The sequence below is a fragment of the Enoplosus armatus genome, chromosome 5 (genome assembly GCF_043641665.1).
Source record: "Enoplosus armatus isolate fEnoArm2 chromosome 5, fEnoArm2.hap1, whole genome shotgun sequence".
Taxonomy (NCBI): domain Eukaryota; kingdom Metazoa; phylum Chordata; class Actinopteri; order Centrarchiformes; family Enoplosidae; genus Enoplosus; species Enoplosus armatus.
This window is the reverse complement of record NC_092184.1, coordinates 17,054,709-17,068,821: the sequence shown is the minus strand read 5'-3', so window position 1 is coordinate 17,068,821 and position 14,113 is coordinate 17,054,709. Positions and strand designations below refer to the sequence as shown.

The 14,113-nt window shown below is 40.9% G+C and overlaps 1 protein-coding gene and 6 non-coding genes across 7 annotated transcripts in view; 6 read left to right on the top strand and 1 right to left on the bottom strand.

Moving 5' to 3' along the window:
- LOC139285074 (F-BAR and double SH3 domains protein 2-like) overlaps window positions 1–14,113 on the top strand; it is a 58,357-nt gene that overhangs the window by 8,494 nt on the left and 35,750 nt on the right. The window contains exon 3 of the mRNA XM_070905518.1: window positions 6,712–6,757. Within this exon, the coding sequence (XP_070761619.1) occupies window positions 6,712–6,757 (46 nt within the window). The remainder of the gene's footprint in view (window positions 1–6,711; window positions 6,758–14,113) is intronic.
- Window positions 1,816–1,889, top strand: trnat-agu (transfer RNA threonine (anticodon AGU)). The gene has a single exon. It is a non-coding gene; the product is annotated as a tRNA-Thr (tRNA).
- On the top strand, window positions 2,776–2,849 carry trnat-agu (transfer RNA threonine (anticodon AGU)). The gene has a single exon. It is a non-coding gene; the product is annotated as a tRNA-Thr (tRNA).
- Window positions 3,038–3,111, top strand: trnat-agu (transfer RNA threonine (anticodon AGU)). Its single transcript has one exon. It is a non-coding gene; the product is annotated as a tRNA-Thr (tRNA).
- Window positions 3,643–3,716, top strand: trnat-agu (transfer RNA threonine (anticodon AGU)). The gene has a single exon. It is a non-coding gene; the product is annotated as a tRNA-Thr (tRNA).
- Window positions 4,545–4,617, bottom strand: trnam-cau (transfer RNA methionine (anticodon CAU)). Its single transcript has one exon. It is a non-coding gene; the product is annotated as a tRNA-Met (tRNA).
- Window positions 7,163–7,236, top strand: trnat-agu (transfer RNA threonine (anticodon AGU)). Its single transcript has one exon. It is a non-coding gene; the product is annotated as a tRNA-Thr (tRNA).

Below are 14,113 nucleotides of genomic sequence, written 5' to 3'. Positions count from 1 at the left end.
ATGTTTTGATACTGAAATTCTCTTTTCCCTTGACCCCCACCACATGAAAGTCAAAGCACAGGGTTGGTTATAGCCCAAGGCCTTTGAAACAGGTAGGAATTTGGTGTCTTACTTAACTACTATTCACACCCCCAATTTTAAGCCCGATTTAGCCCTAACAACTGATTTTTTAAGGCTATGGAGGGTCTGCACTGCTCTGTGCAAAACTGAACAGGTCAGAGAGAGCTGTCACTAAATTTTAAACCTGTAGTTTTATCTTAGTTTACTACCACACCATCAGGGGTTTACTAATTATCTGGCTTTAGCAATTTTGTGTGGGAAGAGAACTGGTGGGGTGGGTTTGTATAAAGCTAATGCTAGCACACAGCCCCTTAAAGAATGAACTTACAGGAGTGGGAACTCTCTTTAATCAATAACATTCACTTCAATCTTTTCATTTTGTTGCTTACCAGTTATCAAATTTATTTTATTTTGAAATGAAATAAAGTAGTGAATATTTTTGTCCAAATGCCTGCTTATTCCGCAGTTATTCCTCCTGCAGAGGAAAAACTGCTCAGAATCTGCTCTATTATGTCTTGTGGCGATCACACAGTGTGAAAACATGACCACCCTCCACCGCCTCTGTCTCTGTGTGTGACTCACGTTGCTTATCCTGTTGTCGCTGATCTCAGGCTGTGTCCTGTAAACCATTGATCTCAGCTGTTTTCCCACGTTTGATCATTCCCTCTCTCTGCCTTCTACACACACATACAGTACATACACTTACTGTCCACTCTCAAGCACTTAAGTATTTCCTGTCAGACACACACTCATCTGGGCATTTTCTTTTTCCCCTTCGTCTTCATGCACAGCTGATGCTGACACTGCTTTTTGACTCGTGCACCATACGTACACTTACAAACATACACATGATGGGCAGACAGAGTGGTGCGGTAGAGAGAGAGAGAGATATGAGGGAGTAATGGAGAAAGAGAGGGCAAGAAAGCAGAGTTCAGAAAGCAAAAGAGGAAGGGATAAGAGTGGAGAAGGCAGACACAAATGCGGAGGTGTAGGGAGGGTATGGAGAGGTTTTAGGGATAAAAAGAAAAAGACTGGGCAGAACAAATGAACAGACAAGCATCTTAGGAGAAATAGAGTATATCCTTGCTACACTAACACATCTATATATATAAAACTTAGATTTCAATAACCATTCAAGACCTGAAATTTTGCCTCTGTTTATTTTCATTCTGTCTTAACACCATAAAAACATGCATAGTGTGTGTGAGATATTTCTAGCTGGTAATTGGGTGCCGCAGTGTAACCATGGTGGCATAAAAGCCTAGACATGTCCAAAGATCCCGGTGAGGATGTGTGTTTGTCTGTGTGTGTCTATGTGTGTGTAGTGGTGTTGCCTTGACTTGTATGTTACAGAGGCCCTTAGTAGTACTACAAAGTATACTGCAGTACTAAGACACCAAAGCAGAAAAAGCTTATTTTGGGGCTGGGCTTGAATGTGGACGAGCCAGCATTCATATTTGTATTTGCACTGTATGTGTGTGTGTGTTTTGGTTTATTAAATATTCCTAATTTGATTGGTTCCTTAGACACACATCACTACTCGTATCAGCTACTGAAATTGAATCACCTCAGTTCAAGTAAAGTGAGTCAGTTACAGCCCACTTTTTCACAGTGTTTTCCAAGTTATTTTACATATTCCATCACACAGATGCAAGATGAAGATGTCTTCAGTTGGAAATGAGCCAGATTTCTCAAGCAAAGGTTGTAAGGCATACTGATGAAATGTCTTCTGTTGGCAGTGTTAGCTTCTCAAGTGGCGCTGTGGCTTAGTTGGTTAAAGCGCCTGTCTAGTAAACAGGAGATCCTGAGTTCGAATCTCAGCAGTGCCTTTTCTTCAACATGTGGAGTAGGTGAGGTGCTGAAAACATGACTCTAATCACAAGGGGTCAGTTGCTATTACTGTAAAAGTGTCTTCAATCAAGCATTTTTTCTTTCCAACTTCTTAAATGACTTTGCTGCTTTTCTTGTTTTATATTTTTATACATTAATGTTTTGAATGTGTTGTTCCAATAAATAAGCAAGCACTGCTCTCTAAAGCCCCGGACATACTTTCCGCATCCGCGGACAGCTTCGGACTTGTTGTCACACACGCACTTCCATTTATAGTACAATTGAGGGTCCGCGTCGGTCTGCATTTTCTGATCCACACTCCTTTCCAGTACTCAAGAGGATGCGCAGTCTGTGCTCTTGCCATGCATACAGTCCGCGACGACTTTTACGCCATGCATACCCACGTGTATGTAGGGCGCTGGACAAGAGGATTTACACTTTTTTTCTGAAAGACCTTGACCAAGAATATTGACTGGAAGCATAAAACTCACTACTACTATTAATTAGTGTGAGTGTATAGAAACAGGTCTTGTATGAATTGGTGCCTAAAGGCATTTTATACATCAAACCGTTTTTGAAAACAAAGCTGGATTTTTTACATAGGTTTTCAGTGTCTTATATTACCTCACAATAAATACATCCACACATTACTAACGACTCTATGTTTCTGTTGTAGTCTAGGCTAATGGTGCTAGGACACCACACTCTTAACCAATGAATACCGTAACCTAACTTGAGGTTTGCTCTCAATTTCAAGTTCCTGATTTTTATCATGTTGGATGATATTCCATGATTTGTTTGTGTTTTTAAATGCATCATGCGTGTAAAGAGGACATGATGATGGGTCAGTGGTCCAACTAAGGATCATAATTTGCACATATTTGTGGTGCTGTGGCTTAGTTGGTTAAAGCGCCTGTCTAGTAAACAGGAGATCCTGAGTTCGAATCTCAGCAGTGCCTTTTCTACACTGCAATTCAATTGGTAGACATTTAGGACCAGGTGAAGTGCCATTGCATTCAGACCAAATTTGGCGTTGAAGCGAGAACAGTAGTTGTCTTAAAGGTACTTGGTGTTTATATAAAAACAAATGTTATACCTAACAAAGTGATGTATGCAACAAATGTCATGCATAGTGTTCTGCATGTAGGGCGCTGTGGCTTAGTTGGTTAAAGCGCCTGTCTAGTAAACAGGAGATCCTGAGTTCAAATCTCAGCAGTGCCTTTTCTACACTGCAATTCAACTGGTAGACATTGTGGAACAGGTGAAGTGCCATTACATTCAGACCAAATTTGGCATTGAAGCGAGAACAGCAGTTGTCTAAAAGGTACTTGGTGTTTATATATAAACAAATGTTATACCTAACAAAGCGTGAAGCGATATACACACCTGGTCATATAAAACGAAAGTCCCAGTGCTGGATTTGTCAACCAAATTAAAATACCAACTAAAAAAAATCCTTTATTTTTTCAATGTTATACTCAGAAAACTGTGCTTGATTAGTTACAGCTTAAAACATTTGGTTAAATTCCTCTGCAGTTTAATATTTTCTGAGGCTGAAAACCAGTGACAGATTTTACAACATAATTCAGGAGATCCTGGGGTCGAATCCCAACATTGCTTTTGACAGTAACTTCTGATTCTGATACTGATAACTTGCCAAATGTCTCAAACACAGCAGCAGCAAGAAGCATCCCCAGTACTTACTATACGTACAGTCTGCGACATATGTCACGCATACTGTGCTGTATGTAGGGTGCTGTGGCTTAGTTGGTCAAAGCGCCTGTCTAGTAAACAGGAGATCCTGAGTTCGAATCTCAGCAGTGCCTTTTCTACAGACACGTAGTGTCACTCCCACACTGCCGCACAAGACTGTGGTAATCGCAGCAACTGATTCTGCCTGAATAACTAGGGTTTGAATTTCAGCAGTGCCTTTTCCATGGTCAGCACAAGTCTTGTATCAGTGGTGGATTAGCAACAGGAACATTTTAGTGATTCCAATCACAAGCAGTCAGTTGCAATCACTTTGGTTGTGGCTGTATGCATATCATTTTTGTTTGGTTGAAAAAAGTGGACGTTAGAAACATATGGAGGCTGATTATGGCTGAAACATGATCTATTCTTGTTGAAAGAAGGTGCAATAGATTAGTTTGTACATTTGTATGTTTGTACATGTACATCAATTAATGATAATTAACATCTGAAATAGTATTTCCGTTCCACACAAGAGGCTCCTTACATAACAACAGAACCGTGTTCGTCAGGGTTTTGTATTTCAGCACGTCGATACTGACATGAAGAATAAAAACGGCTGTCACTGCCGATCTAGTTTAGTTTGGAGCTGTGCACACACATCTGTCCAACAGTGAGAAGAAAGAGAGCTTTAATGCCCTGAGTCAAGAGACAGACTCGTTGCAGTTCTCACATGCACGTCTGTGATCGTCAAGTGTCATGTTGCAAAGCAGAGTGACTATGTTCAGTTCATTTTGATGTGAGAGATCACATTATTGTTGGGATCATACAGAATTATTCCTATCTAGAATAAGTCTCTGTCATGGGAATTCAATGGATGGATTTAATCACCAAATTCCTTTCCACGTTTAAATTTGTATTTGGTAATAAGCTGCAGTTGAGAGGCACTTCCTTTTGAAAAGTTATGCCCCGTGTGAGGCTCGAACTCACGACCTTCAGATTATGAGACTGACGCGCTGCCTACTGCGCCAACGAGGCCTGCAGTGCTGCAGGAGCATGTGTGAGTTACACAGCAGACACAGCACTGAAGGGTGGTGGTGGAAGTGTCTGTGGAGGGGAGAGAGTATTTCAACTGACATGCATGGGGGTGGAGTTAAACACCAAACACGTGCTCCAGCTGCTTGCTGTAGATCATTGACAGTTGGAATTATTGCAGTTTGGTGCTTCAGTCAATAAGATTTTCTCATGTCTGATTTTAGCTGTTATCTAAATCTAAAGCAGCCTCTGTTTATAAAACAGACGGAACACAGCAGGTTTGACACAAAATGATGCCTTTGGAAACGTTTGACAAGAAGCACTGAGATTTGGCAGTAATTATGCTGTCTGCGCTTACAGTAAGTGTTGTCTTCCTCTGCGTCTTCCCCCACGGCTCCATTGTAGCTGTTAAGTTCCCTCACACAGTCTGTTGTGTGGAGTTTATTAACAGCACTGATTTGCTGTGTTGAAGTTACAATAAAATTTAGAACTACAATAAAAAAGCCTGTAATTTATTATCACATACATGTAGGATGTTTCCTTGGGCTACATATATCCTATGCTGTTTTAATAGATGAGTTAAACTTGCACTTAGCAAGAGGCCTCAAGCCATTCCGTTTTCAAAACAGCCAGAGGACACGCAGCGTTGAATTATGCAAGCCATGTTAATTTAACACCCAGCTAAACAAATACTGCTCTGTGCTTTCATGTTGTGGTAGATATTTGGATTGTGGGTGAGAACCAGTTCTGGATGCCTGGAGTCGGAAAGGTTTCTTCTTGCGTTAGGTACATTTGAATTGGTGAGCTATGATTCAGTTGTCCAAACAAATCGAGACTATTTCTTGCAGTCTCATGTTTTTACTAAACTAACTTAACTAACTAAATCCAGATCTGAGTCTCTTGCATCTGTCAATACCGGTCTTAGAAGTCTGCCCAATCGTCTATGTGTTGTTTCCCACATAATACAGATCACTTAAGAAGCGATTGAAATGCAAGCTCCCAAGTGGACTAGTGAGTCCTGAACATCTACACATGAATGAGCAAACGATCATGCTAATGATCAGGTTGTTTCTGAAACCACTTCCACGCTATGCCCACATTTATGTGAAGACGACTCCTGTCCACACTATTTGTTGTTTTTGTAAAGATCTCCTTCCACATTGAGAAACCCAAACAAGCTGCAGCAGTGCCTTTTCTACAGTCCAGCACGATTGCTCTATAAAATAATTTATTTCTGTCTGAAAGGCAAAAAGCTTGTGGTGGTTCAATACAATATGTTGCTTTTATGAAACTTTATTTTGTTAAGTCCTCTATGTAATCTTATTGAGATCAAGATCTGAGACTCTGAGGAGACACGTAACAAACATAGCCAGTCACACAAAAGCACACACTTTCAAACAGCATCAGAAACAGACATCTCTAAAAAGATTAAATCAGATGAGATCAAGTTTTAAAAAAGCCTTCATATAAGTCCTCGAAGGCGGTCTTTTCAAGTTCAGTATTTAGCCATGGCGTGTCAAAAGTTAGCTAAAACTGGGATCTGGTCTGGTTAACAATAATTAGTGTACTGCGGCAGCTTTAGTAGGAGTCATTTATAAACAATATTTAAAAACAAGTAGTCTAATTTATGTCAAACTATGCTGGTAAAATGTTTGTGCATGTCATGTCCAGTATACATGCTGCTTTTCATTCAGCAAACAGTGCCGGTACATTTATCTGCCTGTGTAATCGTATACCTAATGTTGTGTTTTTCATTCTGCACATTCCTGGGCTGTGATAAAAGCTTCCACTGTCTCTGCTGCCAGGATGTTGTGTGAAGTAGAGAGGACAAGGGGAAAGTTTGTTGGGGTTTGTGGGTCAGAACTAGAGAGCTTTTTAAAACATTTTTTTTTAGAAAGAGCTGTCGGGCAATAAAGAAGCTGTAAAAAAAACAACCAACAACTGTGATTTGTCTTTTGCATAATGTTGAGGTCCCCTCCTGAGATGTCTGAGGAGACCGAACATAGTGGTTACACTTTTTTCAGTACAGTACAGATACTATTACTATAATACGATTACTATACTAAGACACAAATCTGTCTCTTTCTCTTTCTGTAGGAGCTACAGTCTGAAGAAGGGACAGCTGGAGAGGGACTATGCACAGGTAAGACTGTCTGGACTCTGAATACGTGCTTAGCCTCATGTTGAACTGATCTCCCCGAATAACTACTCAGACCTACTAACTTTTGTACACGTTGCATTGCTCCACTTTGTAATTTTAAGCTACCTGCTGTGCAAATGTATGTACAGTGTATGTGTTACGTTGAAGTTTGTCATGTCTTTGTGGCCTGTAGTTTTAGGTCCAAAAATTGTCATAGGCTGAGCAGTTACTGTAAGAGGGTTATCATGTCGATCATATTTTCATATTCTATTTTCAGCAGCACTGGGGAGCCCCAGGAGGAACATAGAAATGTGGATATACTGCTTTTTATTTGATGTTTTTATATTTAGTATGTCAGTCTTAAGTAAAGCTTGAGGTTTGAAAGTTGTGGACAAAAGGTAGCTGTGTGGCGCTGTGGCTTAGTTGGTTAAAGCGCCTGTCTAGTAAACAGGAGATCCTGAGTTCGAATCTCAGCAGTGCCTTTTCTACGTTGCAGTTGGACTTGTGGATGATAGGAATCAGTAAATGTGAAGTGCTATCCTCTCCCTGAATAATTACTGAGACCTACAAACTTCTGTTTCTGCTGCACTGCACCTCCACTTGTTCATATCAAATCGAACAACTGGTGGAGTTTAAAATCATGTACAAAAAAAGGGTTCACGTGTGGCCTGAGACGATACTTGTCCCAAGTCATCAAGTCCAGCTGTAATTCTATCAGAGTTATCATGTTGTGCATCATACTTTTTGTATTCTGCTTTCAGAAGCACCAAAAGCAATACATTTATGATGATTGTGTTGCTTTTATGAAAAATCTTTTGCTCCTTAATGAGCTGTTGACAGGGCGCTGTGGCTTAGTTGGTTAAAGTGCCTGTCTTGTAAACAGGTGCTCTAGAGTTCAGTTCTCCTTTTCTACAGCACTATTGTACTTAAAGAGATTGCAGATGAGGGAAAGGGAAATGTGAAGTATCAAGCAAATATCAGTTCATCAGTGTTGGAACTCTCATAAAGCCTGACCATGAGGCGAAGCGAGGCATGCAAGTTGTGCATTAAGTGCTCAGTGTTTGCAGTTAAGCTCGGCTGTTCAGCACATTTGTTACCGATTAAACTTAAACTGTTAAATTAATGCTTAAGGGTTTGTGTTTCAGGCAACTAGCCATAGTCAGAGTATGTGAGACGCTAAACACATCAGGAGAGGAGATTAAACAACTGAATACTATGTTGAAATGTTCAAATGTTAGAAGTCTTGTGCAACAGTTCAGCCTAACTGTAACTGCCACTTTGTATAGCCGAGTCTGCTGCTCATGAGGCCTCAGACAAAACAAAATTGGCATAGAAGAACTAATATTTTGCAAATACCTCTTTAAGATGTGGTCCCTTTTCATGGTGTTACTGGCAACATTTTATTTCATAAAATATTTTTGTGTTGTGTCACTTTTTTTGTGTTTCCACAAACGTATGGAAACGGCAAACTTCCTCAGTTGTGCAAAAAGGTTATGCTTGCTTGAGGTGCTTTTTGCCTCTGTCAAAAAAGAGTTGATGCATGGAAACACGACTATTATAAATGGTGGGATAAATTGATTTTAGTTACACAATAGTATATATTTCTGTATGCAACTGTATGCAGCAGTCTGTTGATAAAAATGAGAACGTATGCTCGATCACCTTACCTAGTTAAGATAGGATTAAATAAGATTTTGAAGGGAAGTACATACTGTATGTGCAGCCAACTTAGGTCAGGTGCTTGTAAAAATCAAACCTGTTGATTTCATTTTTGTTTATTCTCTAAATGAACAAAAATGTACACTGCCGGCCACATTTGGTTTCACTTCCCATATTCCTGTTTGGTTATCCATAGATGTGTCAGTGTTTCTTTTTACCTCTTTCTCTGTTTCTTTTGGGCACGCTTTCAGATTTATGAAGTGCTGCATAGTAATCATGAATCTTGTAAGTTAGAGACAGCAAAGGCATGTAAATAAGCCCTATATCCACTCAGCGATAGACTGTGTAGCCGTTTTTCAGCGTATGCTGCTTCTTATTTTTGCCACTAGCAATTCTACCCAGCAAGCAGCCCTAAATGATCTGAGTAATCGGAGTAAACTTCTTTAACGGGCAAGATTTCAATCTCAGAACTCCCACTCCCAAACCAACAGAAGGTCTGGTCTCTGTGTTAGTTTATATACACAATATCTTGTCCTCTTTTTCTCCCTGAGGCTTTAAAGCCAGGTTAACCTAAGTAACAGAGTTTAAGCTCTAAACGTCTTAGAGATATTATAATTGGCATTTTGTATAATTTCGTTCATTTTATATACAAAATGATCAATCAAATAATCGAGAAGAAAGTAGGTTGCAGCCCCATTTATATCTGCTACTAGTTTTACATCAAGGAAAGACTTGCTCGTCTATACTGCTTTACAATGCTACTCTAAGTATATTTTAAGATTTCACTTTTTGAGGCAATGAAATTGAATCGCTTTGAGTTCAGATAATGTTTGTTGAAAGAGCTTCTGATCCCTTGAAACAGGACATTTATTCGAGCTAAAGGGCTATATGATCAGCTGTATCATCAGTATTCAGACTTGAGGGGAGACATTTTCAAGTGTTTATATTTCTGAACACGATGGTCAAGAATGACTGCTTCCTTACCATGAAATTATTTTCACCCATCAGACAGCCACTTTGTAGCGTGCTGCAAATTTGTCAGGACACACAAAGCCAAAATGCATTTCCCAGTAGAAGGCTGCATCAGCATACTACTCTTACTAAGCATTAGTTGAGCGGCGTCTAAGCCGACGCCAAGCAGTGGCTGCCACCAACAATGTGAAAGACTTCCTGATTTCTATTGTATTTCAATGCTGCTCAGCTTAAGCTCCCTTTACATGCACATTCACACACACATTCATACAGAAAACTCGCTCTCTGCTGCAAAATCCTCCTGTAGCTTAATGAAAAACAGTGTAATACATTACCCATCCAGCTCTTAACCACATATTAACACATTCACTCGATGCAGCTGTCCACGCAAATGACCCTTGTTTTATAGCCCTATCGTTCTCGTCATCATACATATACACATGAGATGGAGAGAGTGAAGAAAATGGGAGAGAAAAGTGCTTGTTTGTGTTTGTGTGTGTTTGAGCATGTGTGTCTTCATTTGCATGTGGTTTGAGTGATTAAGTGTGAGTTTCCTGTGGTCAACCCCTCTGGTTTCAGACACTCATTATCTCCCCCTCTCCCTCACTCTATCTTGCTTTCTCTCTATCTCTCACTATTCTCCCTCAGCACTGCCTTGTTCACCTTAGAAATAGAGGTTGCCTAGCAACAACCCCCCTACTCAGTAGGACAATGGATTCCCTCCTAATTGTAGGTGTGTGCATGTATGTGTGTGTATTAATGTGTGGGAATGTCTGAGCACAGTGGTTTCTTTTATAGATGCAGGGTGAATGGGAAATAGATTTTGTTTCAACATCCAATGAGCAAACTAATTTTTTGCTCCCCTTGCTCTTATCACCACAGCATTTTATTATGGCACGTCTGCCCTTGTGTCTTCACTAGACACTCGGTAGTCGAACACTGGCGGTTACTCAAGGAAACGCCGCTCACTCATTGGTCCCCTCCTGGCGATACAGACAGAAATCCAACAGAGAGGAACTGAGAGGAAGGGGAGAGGTGGAAGGGGGGCGCGAGCTTTAAGGGACAGACAGGGCAGGGAGGTAAAGACACAGACATGAGCGATTCATAAAATAGAGAAAGAGCTTGAGAGAAAGAGCAGAGGGGTGGTGTAAAGAGGATAACAGAGCGGGAAAGAAAGTGAAGATGCTTGTCGTTTAACCTTTGTCCTTTCACTGTGTCAGACCAGACGTCCCCTCTGTGAAGGAGTCAGCCGCAATTACCAGCAGTCAATCAAAAGCTCCATGTATTCTGTGTGTGTGTGTGTTAGCATGTGAGTGTTAGCTATTTGTCCTGTATTCCCCTCCCACGATCAACATTACTGGAATAGTTTTAGGCTGGGGTCACCCTTCACTGTACTGCCCAAAAAGGCCAGCCTGCTGTGGCCGTCGCTGTGTGTTGGTGGCCTTCTGCGCACTCGTACTGCACTGTTACATGTATATCAGCCTTAACATTGTGTTTTTCATGGTCTGTAAGTTCTCTGAATAAATTGTGAAGTCTTAAGTTCAGTTTATACATCAGATCTGAAATAAAATAAAATATAAAATAGAATAAAAATAAAATTCCTTCTCCACCTCCTCCTTTCCCAGTATTCCTCTCACCCTTTCTTCTTTCCATACATGGGCACGTACCTTACATAACAATAGCTGATGCACACTTCCATTAAATCCAACATATTAATTATGCATTTGCCTCTAATGTATCCAATATGGCACCAATGTTTGATCTACATTGATTTTGACAAGGTTAACAGGAGGGAAAAGAAGTCCGAGGACAGGAGAGCGATAGCGATGAGGAAAGTGACGATTTCTCTTTCATCTTCCTTCTCTCTCACACACATACATCACACACAATACCTTTTTACAACACAACATCGCTGTCTGTTGCAATCTTTCTTTAAACAAAGACATCACAGTTCTGCATTCTGTCTTCCTCCACTTCCATTCATCCTCTTCTTACTTATCCCCTGTCTTTACCTTAAGCTGGGCTCAGACTACACCGGATTCACCCCTCCCAACAATCGGAGGAGAAATCTGGTCTGGGACCTTGGTCAGTACCGACGTTCAGCCCAGATTATCTGGTACTGTGAGGGGTTTACAGATCCAGTCTTAAACCTCCTGAACTACTCGCAGTCTCATCGGGGCCGCCCCGATCATTTCAAACATGTCTGATATTTAGGAGTTAAAATCTACATGATTATGTTAGTACTTTCTGAGCAGGACCAGGAATAGCCAATGAGAGAGACAAGTCATCAAGGAGACAGAAGTGGATGACAGGACTTACAAGCTAATGTTTGTCCTGGAGCTGCTAACGGTTTTGCCAAGCAACGGTAAATATTCTAGCCCTTGAGGCCAACGTTAGCTAGCATATTGCTATCTAATTTTTTTGCTTCAGCCTACACTATGTCAATCTCCATTTTGTTTATATCTGCTTCTCCATGAGATCGCGTGAGATCAAGTGACGTGGTGCATTGCTCCTTCTGGCCAGATAATCTTAATAATATCCTGTAGCATTTGATGTGCCATTATTTTCAAATCTGTAGTGTGTGTATGTTTGAGATTAAAGAGCGTAACATCTGTGAAGTCTCTCCTTACGTGTGTGATGCAACCCAATTTCAAAATTGGTTAGGGTTTTAAAACTCCTGTAGTCTGAGCCTGGCTTTAGCTCACTCTGCTCTTGTGGATGTCAAAGACATCCTAACCCAACACACACATAAATGAGGCAGAGAGCTTCGGGCCAGAGAAGTGCAGACAGGAAGAGACGTGAGAGAAAATCAAGTATATTGATTAAGGAGGAAGTTGAGAAAGTAAGGGGGTTGAAAAGGCAGACACACAAAGGCAGGAAGAAATCAGAGAGACAGCAGGTAGAAAGTGAGCAAAAGTGACTGAGCCAGAGACAGGAGGAAATAAGTGAGTGGAGCAGCAAGAGTAAACAGAAGGCTGAAGTATCAAGGTGACTGTCTGCAGAGTTGTTTGACAGGATCTGCAGCTGAGAGTGCAGTGAAGAATGGGTGGAGCAGAGCTGTGAGGGGATGAATGAAGCAAAGAAGCCAACTGCATCACTAATAAATCATGATTTTAACAACAATGTCCTCAACTCTCATTCCTGCTCTCTGCATTTCTTTATTTCCTACACTTAATAAAGCACCTCTCAATTAAGTGTGCTCTAAAGTAATCATCAGTTGCTGTTGTTTGGGCAGTTAAGAGCTGCCTGGACATTTTTTGGGTGTGGAAAATGAAAGATACATGTCATCCTGCAAAGAGATACAGTTGCCTTTCAGGCCAGTGAGTAACAATTATGTCACCTTATTTTGACCTGTAATTGTAGTGTCTCGCATGGACTTATCTGTAATTTGGAAAATGCCAGAATGTAGCTGTGACCACACAAATTAACTCACAAAGACAGTTTACAATGATGAAAATAATTACAGGCTGTTTGCTTAATAACTGACATGCTTAAAACACACAATATTCAACAATATTCAGCCTCTCTTCCTCTTCCTCTTACTTTTTCTTTGTCAATCAACCCTTCTCTCCCTCTCTCCCTCTCTCTCTCTATCTCTCACTCTCACACACACACACACACACACACACACACACACTAGTCTCCTCAGGATATCCTGCTGCCTTGGTACCCTGTTTGCCACTCTGATCACAAAAACAGGATGCATGTGTCAGTTTCACCGTATATGTTTGTGTCTGTGTGTGTGTGTGTGTGTGTGTGTGTGTGTGTGTGTGTGTATTAAAAGGAGCAGTTCCACCCTACCCAGACCACACAGGAAGGGCAGAGGGGTTGCCATAGCAACGTGCCGTTCAGGTGGTTGTCAGGTGATGACAGCATAGAAAGGAGGGACGAGATGTCCAGTAGAAAACAAAAAGAAGGGAGCTAGAGGATATAGAGAGAAAGATTGTAAGGAATGAGGCATACGGGATGAAAAATGTGGAGGAGTGGGGAAAACAGAAAAAAAGGAGGGTAGAAGAAGAAGAAGCAGTCAGAGAGGAAGAGGGAAAGTGAGGGAAAATGAGAGCATCAGAAATCCTCCCAAGTCAGCCAACAGCACCTCCATGAAGCCGCCACAAATCACTCAGTGTGCCTCTCACCATTCATTCATTCATTCAGTCATTGCCAAGTTTAACTGTCATCGCTCTTGCTCAGATAACAGGTCTGTCACCATAGACTCATCTAAGACGCTCTAAGTTGGCATTAAAAAAAGACTTGGAGCCAGGTAATGGAGGTGGCCTGTGTCTTGTCTGATGGATTCACTATGAAGTAATGCGGCGACAGCATCACTCCCACTACTTTATGTTTCGGCTTGTGAAGATACTCAAGATATAAATAAAGGATAGATTTGCATTTTTTCAAATATGCAATACCCCCCCTCACCATATGTAGATTTAAATATTATTGGTCGCTGTGATTGTTCCTCCTCTCCATACTGGCTGTGAAGAGATCTCTTCCTAAGGCAAAGGGTCAAAATCCACAGTTCCAAAGATTTAGCTGAAGCTAATATGAGACTTCAAAGAAGAAGTTACTGGGGATTCAGGAGGTGCACAGGTTGACTAGAAATGTACTGCACAGAAACAGTTTTAGAGTATTTAGGAAGTGAATTAATTCATTAATGTTATTTGCCTGCACATCATAGCCCTATTTGCCCATAGTGAGAGTAGAAAGCTCATAAAAAAGGGGGTTGAA